Source organism: Dreissena polymorpha, chromosome 8 (genome assembly GCF_020536995.1).
Source record: "Dreissena polymorpha isolate Duluth1 chromosome 8, UMN_Dpol_1.0, whole genome shotgun sequence".
Taxonomy (NCBI): Eukaryota; Metazoa; Mollusca; class Bivalvia; order Myida; family Dreissenidae; genus Dreissena; species Dreissena polymorpha.
In genome coordinates this window covers 18182283-18201132 of record NC_068362.1, presented here as the reverse complement: position 1 = coordinate 18201132, position 18850 = coordinate 18182283, and the positions used below count along the sequence as shown (strand labels likewise).

The following is an 18850-nucleotide window of genomic DNA, read 5'->3' as shown; positions in this document are numbered from 1 at the left end:
ACATTTTATCCCTGATGGAAGAATTTTGACATACTACCATTCCTTGGATAACCTTTTATTTAAAAAACACACAAAACAACTGCAACAAAAAAATTAATATAAGGTTTTAATTTTTTAGAATGATTGAGCAATACATTTTCATCTTTTGTGAAAGATTTGCATATACCTAGTCCTTTACTGCAGCATAATTTGTTTAAAATTTCTTAAAAACATTTATATCTAAATTAGTTATGATTTTTTCACTGACAAATACGCAATAGAAAAAAGACCAGCAACGACTTACTTTGGGTAGGCCCAGTTTTCAGGCACGCACTTGTCGGAAACTGACCACACTGGATGACATATGTCAGTGCGTTGATCATACTAGCCCAGCTGTTCCCATGGTCATATGTCTGCCTATGCCTAAAATATTTGAAGCTTTCTTTTTCTTCCCATTATTTGCAAATCTCCTATGGGGCATTGACACACTGCGACTATACTAGAAGTCTGTCTCACATTGATTTAAAAAAATATGTGTACTGTATGTTGTTAAGCAACCCTAGTAGTGAATGTTGACATTCTTTGAACAAATTCTGTCTGAACATTTGCAAAATAAATAACAAGCTTGCATGTAAACATCTTGGAACACCAAGTAAAACGACGCATCACAACGCCTATTTTAGACTAAAACATGGCTGTTATAATAAGTTTTAATAATAAACGACCCAGATTATATCCCCAACTAAATAGCCGAAAATGCTTGGGGCCGAATCAATCTGCTAACGTCATAATAACAATGTTATTTTTGTGTTCACGCAATAATAAAACTAACGAAAAAAAATAATGACAATATTGTTCGGGGTTTTTGAGTGGAATTTCAGCATCTAAATCATTTGCCATTTGCAATCATCATTAAAATAGGGTAAAAATCGTTGATATAATACAAGGATAAGGTCTTGCATTCCTCACTAGAATGTTTACATCGTACTGCGCATGCGCAAAACCTGTTGTTTTCTTGTAAATCTTAACTACCTCACGGTCTTGCAATTCTCACGCGACACCGGTAACGGAACTACAAACGGTTCCGGGTATTGGCGACAGGGTGGCCCAAGCAATTGTTGCGTACCGGGAATTCACGGTAGCATTACACCTGATGCTTTGGCCAAAATCCCTTATATACGACTGTCAAGTCAAATGTGGGGAATGATCAGATTCAGTAAATCTGATTCTTTGTCCGTGAATGTGGTGGATAGTGAAAATGAGGGGGAAGAGGAAGAATTATTGGATGATAAGGGAGTTGAGGCGATAGAGAGAATGGAGGCAGTAATTGCAAATGCCTCACTTAGTGGACCTCCTGCGTCCTATGTAAATCCACCTGATGCTAGGGAGGATGAACAGGGTGCGAGACCTAAATCGTTGCCGCCTAAGGTGGATGCAAGGTGGCAGCAGGTGTCAGTGGAATAGCCTGTGCAGTATCGGGCTGTGCTTGTGACATCGGCTGCACGGGCACCAGAGGCGCAGCCTGTGCACTATCAGGCGGTGGCGCATATGCCGGTACACAATGGGGTGCAGTCTGGTCAATACCAGGCAGTGACTCAGATGCCAGTGGCAAATGGGATGCACCCAGTACATGACCAAGCCATGGCGCAGGCTACACAGCCGGTACAGTACCAGTTAATGACTCGCAAGGGGGTCACTTGCAATATATGTTGGTGGGCGGTCAGGGTCAATTAATTGATCTTGTAAACCAACCACATATGACGTATATATCCCCGCCTGTACAGCCAGGGTATGTTGCCGCGCCACAGATGGTACCTACGCCGCAGGTTGGCAGGAGCAGAGCAATACCTCGTTGTGTTTCGCGAAATGCTACACATGCGTGCGGCGCGCGGTGCTACCAATAATGCGGTCGCAACACCTGTTGGTCAGAAAGCTTTGCTTTTTGGTCAACAGAAATCCAGGATCCAGTCCTTACCTAAAGCACTGGTTTATGATGGTCGGGGAAGCTGGCAGGCTTTCCTAACCAAATTTGAAAAATATGCAGGTATTTTCGAATGGGAGGATGCTGAGAAGCGGGATTACTTGTGTTTCTGTCTCACCGATAAGGCTAGTGAGTACTATGCCTAAGTGATGGACAGGGAGGTGGAGCTGGGCTACCTAGAGGTAATTGACAAGCTCGAGAGGAGGTTTGGTCACCGAGAATTGCCGGAAACAGTAAGGGTAACATTTTCGAGTGCCAGGCAGGGAGAGGAGGAGTCAGTAGATGACTGGGCGGACAGGGTTTTGACTCTGGCTCTCAAGGCCATTAGGGATTTGCCAGAGGAGAACATGGTGCAGCAATCGATTTTGGGATTCTGAATGGGAGCTTAGGAGACAGAGGCTCGGGAAAAGGTTATAAATCAGCGGCCTATGTCAATAGAACAGGCCATTGACAAACTTAAATGGGCTATCCATACACACGGGTTTATGTATGGAATACCAAAGTTGGTGCGAAAGGTGGAATGTGAGGGGCAGGTAGAGGTTGCTTAGGTAAAGGTAGCCTCTTAGAATAGACTTGTTGAAAGGGTGGTCAAGTTGGAGGAGAAAATGGACCTCTTGATGGGTAAACTTTACCAACTGTTAGCAAGACCCACCAGAAGTCAATCTCCATCCCCAGCCAGGCGGCAATGTCTTAATTGTAACGAGGCGGGGCATTTCAAAAGGGACTGTCCTAAGCTTAGGAGCAGGACACCGTCCCCAGCTAGGGGTGACCACTATTACCGTTGTAACGAGCTGGGTCACATGGCCAGAGATTGTCCCAAACAGGCAACTGATAAGGTTGGTGATGCCCCTAGAGAAGGTAGAAAGGTGTCATTTGCTGATTTAAACGGCAAGGGGTCAGTGTAGAGGGTCCAGACCTGACCACAATGATAAGGGCCTACCGGTCATAATCAGACATATTAGGTCTCATTTGATGTTCCGGGTTAATGTGAGAGTGAACGGCCTTGTAGTACAGGCTGTGGTAGATACGACGGCTGAGGTTACCTTGGTTTCGTACCGGGTAGTGGCTCAGTTGCCGGAAGAGGTTCCGGTGTTGGAACATGTGTACATGAAGACTGCAGGGAGAGGACTGCAGATGAATGGTTCCATTGTGGGGCCAGTAACCATCCAACTGGGTGACATGATTTTTAAAGAGATGGTTTATGTAGCCCCTATTGAAGATTGCATGTTGCTCGGGCAGGATTTTCTGACAAAGCATGGAGCCACTATTGATATCGTAGGGGCCACCATGTGTTTAAATGGCCTGGTAGTTCCCATGGCTTATGATCAAGGAGGCAGACAGGAAGAAAACTGCTTTCACGACTAAGTATGGGCTAATCGAGTTTATCCGGATAGCATTTGGTTTATGTAGTGCACCTGCGACATTTTCACGGTTGGTAGGTTTAGTTCTGCAAAGTATTAACTGGAACAGTATTCTAGCCTTTTTGGATGACATTCTTGCCTTGAACAAAACATTCGCAGAACATATGCATACACTAATAGTGATATATGTCAGGTTGCGACAATACCAACTAAAGTTAAAACCCTAGAAGTGTGTGCTGTTTCAGCATACAGAGTTTTTGGGCCGTACTGTAGGACCAGAGGGTTTGGGAATGTCCCCAAATGATGTAAGGGTGGTGGTGGACTGGCCTTGCCAACCTGCTCTAAAGATGTAGAACGGTTTTTGGGATTGGTAAATTACCACCGAATGTTCATACCGGATTATGCCGGAAGGTCATTGGCACTGTATGAAGTACTTAAAGACTATCAGTGGGGAGACGACCAAGATGCGTCTTTCCTTGATTTAAAGGAGGCCCTAGTGTCCGCCCCGGTTCTAGGACTTCCTAATCGGAATGACCCTTTTGTACTTGACACCGATGCTTTTGATGAAGCAATTTGTGCGGTTCTCAGTCAAATACAGGCAGGGGTCCCTAAGGTTGTTTGCTATGGGTCATATGCGCTGACTAAAGAACAGAGGCGGTACTGTACCACGCGAAATGAACTGGTAGCGGTAGTGAGGTTTACTCGACAGTTCCGCCACTACTTGCTGGGCAAACGTTTCACGGTTCGCACTGACCACAGTAGCCTTACTTGGTTATTGAATTTCAGGGAACCACAAGGGCAGATAGCTCGCTGGATGGAGGAGTTGAGCCAGTACGATATGGACATAGTCCAACGTGCTGGTAAGAAACATGCAAATGCAGACGCATTGTCACGATTGCTTGTTGATAGGGAAGACCATTATGAGCATGGTGTACCCCTGGAGGTTTTGCCATGTGGTGGTTGTCCGAAATGTACTTGAGCAGAGGAACAATGGTGTGGGTTTATTCGCGAGGTGGATAACGTTGTTACTTTGGCACCGGTTATAATCCAGGAGGTTAAAACATGAAAAGACTCTGGTGTCCAGAGTACTGATAGAGCCGCCCAAGATAAGGACCGGGACGGCAGATGACGACTTCCGGTTGATTCGGAAGTGGTTATTGCATGGTACCGAGCCTCCTGATGGAGAGCTGTTTCTAGCAAATGCAGCCTCCAAGTTTTATTGATTTGATCGCCCATGTTTTAAATTGGAGGCTGATCTGCTTTGGCGAATCGACCCAAAGTCAGATCGTCAGCCGTTGTTGGTGCCGCGAGAATTGCGCCAACAGTTCATGGTCCTGAACAATGATATTCCTATGTCAGGACATCAGGGCGAACAGCGTACCATTGAAAGGTTTAAGGCCAAGTATTTCTGGTACCGCATGTCAAAGGACATAATCAAGTACGTATCCAGTTGCCCACGTTGCTCTGTAAGCAAAAAACCTAACCGTACGGCTAAGTGCGAGATGATTATGTTTCATTCTGGACTCCCGATGGAGAAGGTTCACATAGACTTTCTAGGTCCTTTGCCATTAACGAAAAGGGGAAATCGGTATTTGATGATGGTGATGTATCAGTTCACTAAATAGGTAGAATGTATCCCGTTACCTTCGCAGACAGCTGAGGTGACTGCAGAGGCAGTGGTAAATCAAGTGTTCTGTAGGTATGGGGTTCCAATGGAAATAATGACTGATCGGGGTACCAATTTTGAGAGCATTCTGTTCACATGTGTGTGTAAATTATTGCACATTCATAAGACGCGAACAACTGCCTATCGACCAAGCACCAATGGCCAGGTGGAAAGGTACAATCTCACACTAATGGATGCAGTCAGTTGCTATGTAGGTTCCCGACAAAATACTTGGGACGAAAATCTACCACAAATAGCGGCGGCAATGCGTTCAGCAGTGTGTAGGAGTGCTACCGGTTTCACCGCTAACCACATGATGCTCGGGAGAGAGGTTTATACTCCTGCTGAGTTGGTCTACCAATTGACACCTCATGAGTCACAGCCTGTGACTGAGTATGTCCACAACTTAGAACAAAGTATGGTGTCTGTCCATGAAACCGCTCGCAAGTGTTTAAGCGGATATCAGGCTCACATGAAGCGGGATCAGGATGCGAAGTTATGCCAGAACCCCTATCGGGTGGGTGAACTGGTATATGTGCTTAATGTGTTGGGAAAGAAAGGCAAAGCTAAGAAGTTGTTGCCAAAATGGACTGGACCGGTGGTTGTAGTGAAAGATTTCACCGATTTCCTATACCAGGTCCGATAACGAGGGAAGAGGGTCAATGTGAATCATGACCGATTGAAAAGTTGCGAATTGGACAACCCTCCTGCATGGGTGGTTCGAGAGCGAGAGAGTTGCGGTCTTGCGGAAGATGTGCAAGATGAGCAAGTATACTGTATGTGTAGAGGAATTGATGATGGTTCCTTTATGATTGCTTGCGATGTGTGTGAGGAGTGGTTCCATGTAAAGTGTGTGAGAGTCACGGAGTTACAAGGCGAGGAAATAGATCTATTTACATGTCCAAGTTGTAGGGCAGGTTAGGTCTATAGTTATCGTATATGCCGATAGATCGCGAAGCTCATGCACATTATGTTATAAATTTGTGATGTTTTGTAGAACGCCACGTGTGGTTGGCCGCATCGATGGTCGCGACATATTCAGTCAGGTCGAGGAGGCCCGCGGTCGGGGAACGCTTTCAATTTCGAGGCGGGACCTGGTCATAGAGCTTGGTACCATGTTGCCCTTGGATCATGGACGGTTGGAAAGGGCGGTGGAAGGTCAAGTTAGTTTGGCCAGGAGGAGAGGGCGCCTTGGTTTTGTAGCCGAGGTCAGAAAGTACGGCCACCAAATTCTTAATGACTCGTTCATTAAGAGGGTGTTGGCCGGTCCTGAGAAACAACGGAAGAATCCGGGGGCTTCACTGAGCGTGAGGCAGCGGGGTAATGTAGAGTTGCCCAGACCGAGACCAAAGCCGACTCAGGTCCCGACAGCGCTGGACTTCCTTGCGTTGCCAGCGAGGTTGGGATCGGAGAGGGTCAAAGTTGAACGTGCAGGGACACTCGTGCCATATCCTACTTTGCTGGACTTCTTTGTGTTGCTTGTGGGATCGGAGTGTGGGAGGGTGAAGGTCGAACCTGAGGGGGAGGCATTTGCCTCTAATCCGACATCGCTGGACGTCCCTGCGTCGCAAGTGAGGTTGGTGGAGGTAAAGGTCGAGCCTGAAGGGGAGGCCACCATGGTCTCGCAGCCATCAGCACTGGACTTCCCTGTGTCGCCAGTGAGATTGGTGGAAGCTGCGTTCAAGATTGGCCCCGAACAAGGGGTTATAATCTCTGATTCGGAAGAGATGGAGATTGATGCTCCTTTGGCGGCTTATCTTAACCAGGAAATTTTGGAGAGACTGGCAATGCACGGCCTATAGATGAAGTGGCGGAGCCCTTGAGGGCAATTTCACTTCAAGGTAGGTTGATAAGAGGTATGGATCGGTGTGAGAGACGGTCCAGGCCTCTTGATAGAGGGGCAGAGTTAAATGGAGGGGTTGGGACCAGGGACAGATCCCGGTCGCAGCAGGATGATGTGGGTTTTAAGAGGAAAAACCCCAGGGTTGTCCCGTTTGTTGATTAAGGGCTCGACCTATAAGACACCATGTTGAGGCCCAGCATGTTCCGCCTGTGTTTCGTCGGGAGGCATGGGAGAATCCGGAGATGGACAATGTGTGGTTCAGAGGGGTCATATGCCTCATCAATAGTCTGGGTCTCCAGAGCTTTGATGAGGTTATGTTTTTCGCGAGGCGCCAGAGGTTGTTTATTCCGGAGCAGTCCTAACTAAACGACAAGGACCAGGTCTGGTTAGAAAGGGTCTCTCGGAGGTTCGTGTTTTACATTCCCCCTGTATTCCACGTTGCACGGGTAATCTCGCGGGCACTCATCTTCCACTGTAGGGTGTATGCCGCGGTGCTGAGGCTATGCAGCCAAGAGGTCAGATATAATTTGCTGGCCCAAAGGTTTGACAGGCGGCGCGGCGAAGTCCAAGTGACTGGGTAGACTCAGGCAACTGAGTTTATGCAGAGACCCGGGCCAGATTGTTGTCTGGCAGTCCAGGCGACTGGGTCGACTCAGGTAACTGAGTTGATGCAGAGACCCGGGCCAGATTAATGTGTGGCGGTCCAGGCGACGGGGTCGACTCAGGCAACTGAGTTGATGCAGAGACCCGAACCAGATTGGTGTATGGCGGTCCAAAAAACTGGGTGGACTCGGGCAACTGAGTTGACACAGGGAGCCGGATCAGAGCGGAGTGTGGTTGTGGAGGCTCAGGCGACTGTGTCGAGTCCAGAGATGGATTTGATTCAGAGATCCGAGCCAGTCAGTTGTGTAGCGAAAGGGGCCCAGGTGATGGCGTCGGCTCAAGTGGCAGAGTCGATTCTTGAGCCCAGGTCTCTGATGAACGAGTGTGAATAGGGCGATGAGGTGGTAACTGCACCTGTGGTTCGTGAGTGGATTTCGGCTGGGTAATGCAATGGAAAAACTAGGTCAGAATTTTTCCGGTATGTAAGTATGAGATCATATTGTGTGGTCTTGGGACGTGGTATGGGTGTGTGGCAGACTGTCTTAGTGGGATGAAGAGGAGGCTATAAAATGGGGAGGAATATGGTGACATTGACCGTACTGTCAATGGACTATCCAGACCGTTTTGCCCAATTGCCTTCTTTACCGAGGAACGCGCTTATGACTAGATTATGACGACACAGTGTGCAGTAAACAACCTCTAACAAGACCAGTTCTGTTTTCTTACGGAGGTTTATTCTGCGCTGTTACTGACGCTGCTGACAATGGAATCAACTCCAAGCAACTTACTAAGGTAAGTTCATTAGTGTTTGTATCCATTAGCACTATAATAAAAAAACATGTTTGATAAAGGGACAACAAAACCAGTGCGAATATATTTCTTTATTGAATAAACGAGTCTATATTATATCTTTAAAATGCATTTGTATTAATGGGGCCTTTTCACAGATTTTGGCATGTTTTGAAGTTTATCATTAAATGTGTTATATCGATAAATGTAAACATTGGATCTCAAAATATCCAGTAAAAAAACATGAATAAAATTAAAGAAAGAAAGTAACCCTCAACTGGGCTCGAACCACTGACCCCTGGACTGAATGGAGTAAAAGTCTATCGTTTAGACCATTTTATACTTTAAATAAGTAATCCTCGTAGTATCACAAAATATAACGACAACAACAAAACTCTCCAAATTATTCAATTGTTTTGCGTTGCAACGCTTGATAATTTTCAGGCTTTTAAATCGTCAAAAGATGCATATAATGGATATTTTAGATCATGGTAAATATTCAGTATTACTGTTTCCTCATAAATATAGTAACTACAACAAATATTTTGCGAATCTGAAACCTTTTTTTTTAGTTTGTCAATGTACCAAAACGTGAAAAGGCCCCTTTACGATTCACGTTAACTGATTTAATAGCATATACACAGATAGGAACAAACTTTAATTGAACGGTTGTATAAATGTTTATCTTAAAACAAATACTTATATTGCGTATTAATGAAAAAAAAGATTTCTCCCATTCAAAAAAAGCACTATGCTTAATTTATGTTCACATACTAACACATTTTTATCACATGATATACCCTGTTTCCCATGTAATACAACCATTACATATTTTTTTATATTACACATGTGTAATACAACATTTTTAAGCGATTTCATTGGCTTAGTTTTCGTTTATTGATCAATCGCATTTTGTTATTTTGCTGCGATGCGTCAAATGACGTCACGAAATGTAAACAACATTCGGGATTTATCATTATGTTTGCGTCAATATTTATTTAATTTGCTCATTTAAAAGCATGTGATAAAAAAGATCTGACACTCGTTGTCATATCATACCATATTTTATTAAACTCGTCCAGGAAATTCGTTAGTAAGATCGCCAAAGGCTCGCTTACTAACAAAATTCCTGAACTCGTTTAATAAAATATGGTATGATATGACAACTCGTGCCAGATCCTATATGTATCACATAAAATGATTATAGTCAGACTGATTTTCCGAAAATATTTGCTTTTAGTGTACATGTATACACCAGTTGATATCCAAAAAGCTAAACATTTGGATTATGGATAGGCATTCAAACATCGATATGTATTTATACAATCATTTTCGCTCAAAATGTATAATCGTACAAATAATTTACATGTTATATATGTAAATAATTCGTAAATAATCAAACATTAAAGATTATGCGCTCACGTCATTAGCTATTTATATTATAATGAACAAAAGCAAAACAAAAATGTCATTTTGTGCAAACTGCTTCCTAAAATATATTTAAAATACTCATAACTTTACATGAGCTGTCAGGAGTAGTATTTATTTTGTTATTGTGTATAAAATAAAACAACTTAAATTCATTCGTCACATCAACATATCAGAAATTTTAGCATTTTTAGAGTTGATACACAATACCACATTCCAGGAGTATCCGGAGAGCAAAAGCTAGCGTCGCGGAATATGGATTTTGATTATATAAATCGGAAACATCAATATAATAATATTTACATTTTTAAGGCAAAAACAACAGTTCATGCATTTAATCATTAAAATTGCAAATCACAAATATACAATTTTTTCTACACTACTGTTACGTAACATTTTTTTATTTTCTTCAGTACTAGAGGAAAACAGACACATTTCAGCATTTCCAGGGCTGGCACTCCTTGACGCCTTCCATGCGACACTGGAACGCGAACGCCTGCGACAAACCGGAAAATAGTGCGCCCTGAATCCAAGCGTTGCTCCATGATATCGCCTCCCCAGCTAGATACAGCGGGTGTTCAGACTTCCAGAGGGATTGCAGATGCTGTAGGTATTCGTACGGTTTCAGCGCCGCATAACCACCTTGTGCTGCGGGATCACTATACCAGGCCTGGACCTTTCCAACTTCAAACCAATCTTTCATCTCTGGGTGGATTTTGCTGATTTCGCTCACGGCAGTTGCAATAGCTTCTTCGTGACTTTGTGAGCCCAGAGCAAGGGCGTCCTGAGCCCATGAGTACACCATCAATATACCGCGTTCATAATCGGGAATGTCGGACTTGTCGTCATCAGGATAATGGAGTTGACCGATGAGATCAGATGTCTTGCTGAAACCTCCTTTACCGACATCCTTTTGCCAGAATCTTTCCTTGCATTGCAGCATGATTTTCGTTCCTGTGTCATACGTAACACCTGCTATTGCCTGTCGCTTTTCTTTGCAAAGAAATGGAATATCAATCTGACGAAGAATATTTAGTGGAACTGTGACGAAGACTGCATCACATTGGTATTTTACAGCCTTTCCAGTAATGACATTGGTTCCGCTGACATTCAGCTTAGGTTCCTTTGTGATGCTTTGTACCTTGAATCCATACACGACCTTGTTGCGTAGTTCAACATCTAGGTTCCACCCATGGGCATTTTTATGAAGGAAGGCATTTGGTAGAGCAGACATGCCGTCCTTTGGGGTCTGCAATTTATCTCGCCACCAACCGCCTAAGATATCTCGCAATGTGTCCACCAATGATCCGCTGATGTTTGGTGAGTATGAAGATACCTAAGGCGAACAATATCATTATTTTAATTGGTGGCAGCGCATTTGGGAATCTATACAATTCTATAGAACGTTTAAATGAAAAATGTGAACAGAAAGAAAGTTAAAGCATTGTACCTTGTAACCATCGATTGCTATCCCTGGCCATGGCTGAAGTTTCAGCTTATCGGGACGTGCGTAAGTCTCGCTTCGCAGGAAGTCCTCAGTGGATAATTTGCTCCATTTATCTACCCATCTTGTCCAGTCCTCTTCCGTTGGGTCGTGTCCAAGTTCCCTCATTACGGGTGTAATAGTTTGCTCAAAGTAGTCCACTAGAATGTATTACATGCATTAGAATTTGTTTTAGAATTAGAATACCCTCAAAGGGTAGGGGTATTTTGGTGTCACTCTTTCAATTGGATGGTCGGAAGTTGCTTTTTAAACTGTGTCTTGAATTAAGTACATTAAGATGTCTCAAGTTATCAAGTGTATGTCATTACCATGAAGTGTAGATATGCATGCAACTGTTTTCATGAGTAATGGTCTACACATTCAGGCGCTTTGTGCCGTTGAACTTAGCCATCTTTATGACAGTGGTATCAAATGTTATAAATTTGTAAGACGAACTTCTTAAACAATGTAAAAAGCAATTCTATTGAAACTTCCAGTTTGTGAAAAATGTCTTATTTTTCCAACTATTTTCTTAAATTAACATACAATGAAACTCAAAAAAGTATATCACGAGAGAACTGCTTGTTATTATCAACAACTTGTATAATATGCAAGCGACTATAAACATAATATGATAAAAAATTGGATCATCGCCTTGGAACGGCTAATTCAAAGGATAAGGGTTCTAAAATGTGTGATGGCAAGCCGAACGTCACATTTGTGTCGTGTAATATATATCACGGACATTAACCTATCAATTTATATACAATTATATTTAGCATAACCATTACATATGCAAATAACTTTTCTATGCATGATAACAACTTACGTATTCCCTTGATTTTTAGTTTTTTTTTCACAGGTCTGCACGTCTCATCCCATCCCTTCCAAAACTTGTCACTGTAATACCCGTTTCGTTCCTGAAAATCTGTCAAAATGCGTCCAAAATACATTTGCACGTGCTTATTATAGTAATCGTAACTTTTATTAATGCATCAATTGTAATATTTACCTATATTTGTTTCTAGCTAAAGTTTTGTTTGTAAACTTTGTACGGATATGTTTTGTTTTATTTCTCTTACTCGTCCAATTATAAACACTATTAAAGTACAAACGGAGGTACGTAAAGCGTTTGCATTTACCAACCTCCCATTTTTATTTTGTGTCCATACAGGTACATGTAGGCATTTGGTTGGTAGTTCTGGAAACGTCGCATTTCAATACCAAAGTGCTCGCAATAGTGATGAGTCAGAAAGTGGTTTGGCGGCAGACGCATTGCTCCACCTAAATAGAAATGTTGTGTCTTGATGGTCATACTCTTAAAACAGGTATTTAACATCAACATAAACTCAATGCAGTTTACTGAAATATTTTAATGTAATACAACGTTGGGTATACAGGTTAATGTATAATTACCATCGGAATGCTGTCCATCCGCGAAACCATGGTAGAATGTCTTGATTCTGCCTCCAACGCGATTTTGCAGCTCAAGGATGGTAACCTGAAGCATTTAAGTTACCGAATATTAAACACGGCTAATAATAAAACAACCAATAGTTAACTATTTACATTTTTTCTCATTTTTCTTTGCACTAACAGAAATTCAAGCTTTAAATATGTATACAGTCCCGTTTATTATGCCCGCCGAAAATTTTTCGGAGGGGATATAGTAATTGGTCCTGTCCGTCTGTCCGTCCGTCTGTCCGTCCGTCTGTCCGTCCGGCTGAAACTTTGTCCGGAGCATAAATCCAAATCGATGGATTCAATGGATTTACTTTAAACTTAGAATATAAACAGATGGCAACTAGGAGAAGTGCAGTGACCAAGAACCATAACTCTATCTACCTTACTTTGTGAATTATCTCCCCTTTTATATGATTTTAAAGTACATTTTTTTCCGGAGCATAACTCTAAATCTACTGAAGGGATTTACTTAAAACTTGAAATATACACAGATGGCAACTAGAAGAAGTGCAGTGACCAAGAACCACAACTCTATCTACCTTAGTTTTTGAATTATCTCCCCTTTTATATGATTTTAATGTAAATTTTTGTCCGGAGCATAACTCTAAATCTACTGAAGGGATTTACTTGAAACTTGAAATATACACAGATGGCAACTAGGAGAAGTGCAGTGACCCAGAACCACAACTCTATCTGCCTTAGTTTTGGAATTATCTCCCCTATTATATAATTTTAAAGTTCATTTTTGTCTGGGGCATAACTCTAAATCTACAGAAGGGATTTACTTGAAATTTGAAATATAAACAGATGGCAACTAAGAGAAGTGCAGTGACCAAGAACCATAACTCTTTCTACCTTAGATTTTGAATTATCTCCCCTTTTATATAATTTCAAAGTAATTTTTTGTCCGGAGCATAACTCTAAATCTACTGAAGGGATTTACTTGAAACTTGAAATATAAACAGATGGCAAGTAGGAAAAGTGCAGTGACTAAGAACCATAACTCTATCTACCTTAGGTTTTTAATTATCTCCCCTTTTATATAACTTTAAAGTAAATTTTGTCCGGAGCATAACTCTAAATGTACTAAATGGATTTACTTGAAACTTTAAATATAAACATATGGCAACCAGGAGAAGTGCAGTGACCAATAATCATAACTCTATCTACCTTAGTTTTTTTGAATTATCTCCCCTTTTATATAATTTAAAAGTAAATTTTTGTCCGGAGCATAACTCTAAATCTACTGAAGGGATTTACTTGAAACTTCAAACTTAAACAGATGGCAAGTAGGAGAAGTGCAGTGACTAAGAAATATAACTCTATCTACCTTAGTGTTTGAATTATATCCCTTTATTTAATTTAAAAGTAAATTTTTGTCCGGAGCATAATGAATTATCTCCCTTTATTTGTTTTTACAAATATTATTCTACTCTCTAAAGCAAATGTTGTCATACAAGCAAACATTTGGCACTACTGTGACAAGCTCTTGTGTTTAATGGGTGTTTAAATTAGGTCAAATGTTTCATTTCATTCGGACAAGCGTGAGTTCTCATATTGTGTAAATGTAACGGTCATAGTATGTAGAATGTCAATGGTTCGTAGTCACAAAGCGCCGAAGTAAAACCTGATGGAAAACGAATTTCAAAGTAGTATTTTTCCTTTCTAATTGTTTAAAATTGTAATTTGTGAACATATTGACGGAATAAATATTCGGAATCTTATTTGAAATGTTCTTTTTAATGCTTTTTGAATAACGATCAATGTTGTCTTTTATGCCATTATATAGATGTGTTATTGAAAGGTGCATAAGTTACGCGCAATTTGTTGCAACGCGTCGAAAAAGCACAACGCTTAGTAATATAACACCGCAAATAAATTATAACTAATTACAAATTACAACTACGACTGTATTGAAAAGATTACAAAACTAACATTGTGTCCAATTTGCGCCAACTCGTAAGCAATGACCAGCCCGGAAATACCCGCCCCAACCACGATGACGTTCTGGACATTGGCTGGTTCCACCTTCACTTTATAGAGTGCTTTTGCATTCTTGTTATCGTACTCCATCGCCCAGGCATATCTGAGACCGCCTTCATATATACATTCCATGCGTTCTTTAAACAAGTCATCTTGCTGAATGAAAGTTTCAACCTCATTTGACCTTTTAAAACAAAACAAATACAAAACAGTGTCGTTATCAATATAAAAACTGTTCTCCGAACATTTGTTTACACCATCAGGTGCGGTCAGCTTTCGTTCACTTGTCATTTATATGGAATCATATTTTACCAAAACTAAAATGTCTTGCCATAACTATATAAGAGTGTCCACAGCAGGTCTATATTACACGTTGTAAGTAATATATTTTAACACACATGCACTTAATCAAGCATTTATTTGTGACCATACTCGTGTTGCGTATGCATACGCCGTGGTATCAACATCAGGATAGGGTTTTAATACCGTAGAACTTCTTTAACTAGAGCTATCATGTGGATGACAGAAGGTATCTAGATAACAATTTGTCCGTCGTACGAAGTTCGAAATATACTATGAATGTTTAATCATCGCAGTAATAGACCCATAGGTCGACAACATAGATGTTCAATGTTTAGTTTTTATTCTACCATCTGTGTAAAGTAAAATGCACACTTAGTGTTACTGCTTAGTTGTCAGTTATTGTATGTGTAACCGAGCACATAATTTTATGTCTAAAATTACAGAACATCAATAAGGCTATTTAAGCGAACTAAATTCGGTTGATTAGCATATATGTTTAGAACAGGTCCCAATAATTCGCCGTAGCTATGACAAGGAACATTAACAAAACCGTACCTGAAGTTTTGTTATTTAAATAATAAGACGAAACTCCCATCAGATCTGAATTGTTCAGTGGCAATAAATGATTCAAGCAAGTCAATATCGATTAATTTATTCACCAAACGTATCTTTGCAGCTCTATCTAACACATTAAATATAAACGTGCACATATATCTTACCTGCGCAAAACGTTATACAAGAAATTCTTACCTTTTTACTTGCTTTTTCCAAAAGTGGAGACTGCGTCCCCCGCACGTATTGTTCGCACTGTACATTTCAATCAATAAGTTGATCAATAAGTCGCATGGTCAACTATTGAGAGGCCTTATATATCTTTGTGGTTGCGACAAGTACTCGCTAAATAAGGATATATTTTACTCATTTCGTAGAAGTATTATGTAATGAAAACGGCCGTTATTTTTCTTATTTGGTTTTCGGTAATATTTAAAAAAAACACTAATACTTTTTTTTAAGTACTAGCATCGCATGATCATCATAATGATCACCATCATCATCATAATCATCATCATCGTCGTCGTCGTCGTCATCATCATCATCACCATCATCACCATCATCATCATTCCCTTGCCCGGTCTTGCCGTTTTGGGGAAATGCGGACGAGGATCCACTCTTTCATATTGTCCATCGAGCATTTCCTGACGGCCTCGACGGGGAATTCCATCCAGCATTCCCTGGAGCACACTCTTGCATAGAGAGTCATGGCTGGTTACGTGCCCAAACCAAGCCAGCTTTCGTCGTTTGATTATCGCCAGATGACTCTTGAGGACCAACAAGTGCTGTTGTCATGATCAGGACGTACTTGTTAGTCTTGTGCTCAAAGTAGGAGAAGGTCTGTCTCGCTACCGTACAGAAGGATGGAGACTACAGGATTCGGTGCTTGAAGGGGAAGCTGATGGAGCTGCCTGTCCACAAACTACATGGCTTATCTTGCCGTCGAGCCGGTTGCCATGGCAATTCTTATTCGGAACTAAGCGGTACTTGTACCATTCTTAGACAGGGTTATATAAAATTTTGAAGCTGGTAACTTATTTCAGCTTTCGCCGATAATGGTGCTGTCTGCACTGATATTGTTCGTGCTGTGGACTTCTACGTGCCGGCATCCATCCAGTATGCTCCTGCTCTTTCAGCGAGTCTGATGGTGAGGTCAAGTTGTAGTTGCGTCTGAAACCGATAGAGATGAAATGGTGGTGGTCTTGGAGAGACTCCTGGATTATCCTCTTAACGACATTATTAAACAGAACGGGGGAGAGCAGACATCACTTACGGATGGCAAGGTATGTCCTGAAGGTATCATTCATCTGTCCATTGAAACGTATGCTGGCGTTTCCGTCTAGTTCTTGGATGACTTGCATGATGTTACAGACCATAGACCATCATACCACACGCGCCAACGCTTTCTTTACGTCGATGAGATGTAATTACTCACTTTTGGGTTACAGGTGTTGACGACTCTGCAGTTGAAGATATTATTCACTGTTCTCCGTCCAGCTCTGATTTCAGTCTTCTCTGCCGCCAGCAGTTACTCCGCATTGTTTTGCAGTCGGTTGAGGCTGATGCGTACCATGGCATTGTTGAGATTTCTGTTGAGGCTTATGCACAGTTTGTGGTTGCCATTTTTCGGTAGGGATATGACCAGAGACTGGGTCCACTCCTTGTGCCACTTCTACTCCTCCCAGATCTCCTTTCATAGTTCCGACATTGCTGCATTCGTTGCCTCTCCTCTGTGCTGAATCACCTCGGAATGAACGTTGGCCGAAGATTTTTTGTCTTCAGACTTCACGTTGCCCCACCAGTTCTGCATTTAGTATGGACGGGCTTTCGTCGTCGGGTATGGTCTGGGATCGTTTTAAAAAGACAGGGATCGGGTTGAATCGGGTAGTCATAGGGGTCGCTGCAGTATTCGGTCCACCTGTTCAGGACTGCGGCAACATCGGTTAGGAAGATTCCTTTTGCGTCCTCTATAGAGACTACTGACTAGCATACAGGATAGATGTATATTCAAAAGAGCGCGCATTTTGAGAAGACGACTGTTTTGTCATAATTGGATGTTCATTGTTAATATATGTTTAAAGCTTACATGATATAATTATATTTTACACACCTTTGTTCTATTGACCTTATATGTTATAGATTTAGAAAAGGTGAGAAAATACTAAAATATATAATTTGGTCTAAAATTGCTACTCGCCAAAAAAAGTTTAAAGCAAATAATATATCACCTATTCAGAAAAGAATGTTTGATTGAACATAAACAATGCAAGTGTCATGAATAAAGAATTGTTGCAAACCTTGACAAGAAGCGTGTATGAAATGCGAATGAAACGGCTACAACGAATATGCATTGTCTGGATTTTAATGAAATGTGCGTACAGTTAAAATAAGTTAGCTTATCATTTCAGAAACATTCTGTTAGTTGAATCAAAGCGTGTTGAAACAATCACTTTTAGCAGACTATGCACATGAATCTGTTTGATAAACCAATCCACTGACACATCAATCATATCATGTTTGTAACTTCCCAGTTTAAACTGTCCAAGAATATCGTATTTTTTTCTTTGTTAATCTTGAAAAGTGAATTCAAGTTTGTTCCCACATTCACTTTCAGTTGTGTTGTTTACAACCCAAATGGGTTGTCCTTTCTTAAAATAACTTTATAATATTATTTTTCAAAACATTTCATCAATCATTTTAGAATGTTCTTGTAATGTAATTGTGATTGTCATTAGAAATTTTGACTAAATATTTTTATTGCACTTTCCATTGCCCGCCATCAAGGAATAAACGCTTAAGAGTAGTTAGCACATGGAAGCATACACATGTGTGCACTGCATAGATCTATATGAACCGTGCTCTGTGAAACGGGGCTTTGATGCATGAGCGTTAATTGTCGTCCCATATTGGTCTGTGCAGTCTGCACAGGCTAATCAGGGACGACACTTTCCGCTTTTATGATAATTTTCTTTTCAAACGATTCTCTTCATAGCTAAAATCCAGTTTAGGCGGTCAGTGTCGTCCCTGCTTACTTAGCCTTTGCGGAATGCACACACTAATCTCAGACGAAACTTTACGCACATGCATTAAACCCCCTTATCACAGAGCACGGCTCAATTGTAAGGTAAATGTGCTGATTGAAGACACTCTATATTGAGCCTGTTTAAAATAAGGTTTGCATGTCTCTTTTGTTCATTTTTTTTTAAATAAACATGTCGCCTAGTGAATTAAGAATATAACTCCTTAAAGTATTTGTATTTTTATAGGTATTTTTCTTGATTTTGTTCTTTGGTTCCGAAAACAAACGCTTAATTGTGTTAGCCTAGTAGTAGTTCGACCGCTGTCGAATATGATCCTAGATTTTATCTGCTTGTTTTAAATATTTGTTTTTAAGGGGACTTGTTCATAGATTTTG

At 41.2% G+C, this 18850-nt stretch overlaps 1 protein-coding gene across 2 annotated transcripts in view; it reads right to left on the bottom strand.

Annotated features, from left to right (window-relative positions):
* Positions 1-10027: 10027 nt before the first annotated feature.
* The window catches only part of LOC127841634 (flavin-dependent L-tryptophan oxidase RebO-like), a 138482-nt gene continuing 129659 nt past the window's right edge, over positions 10028-18850 (bottom strand). The window contains exons 1-6 of one of the 2 annotated variants that reach the window (XM_052370621.1): positions 14533-14696; positions 12550-12634; positions 12280-12417; positions 11963-12061; positions 11101-11294; positions 10028-10986 (exon numbers count right to left, since the gene is read on the bottom strand). In XM_052370621.1, the coding sequence (XP_052226581.1) occupies positions 10087-10986; positions 11101-11294; positions 11963-12061; positions 12280-12417; positions 12550-12634; positions 14533-14670 (1554 nt within the window). In that variant the 5' untranslated portion in view covers positions 14671-14696 and the 3' untranslated portion in view covers positions 10028-10086. Of the gene's footprint in view, positions 10987-11100; positions 11295-11962; positions 12062-12279; positions 12418-12549; positions 12635-14532; positions 14697-18850 lie in introns of those variants that run through there. The other variant, XM_052370620.1, reaches the window with a different exon arrangement.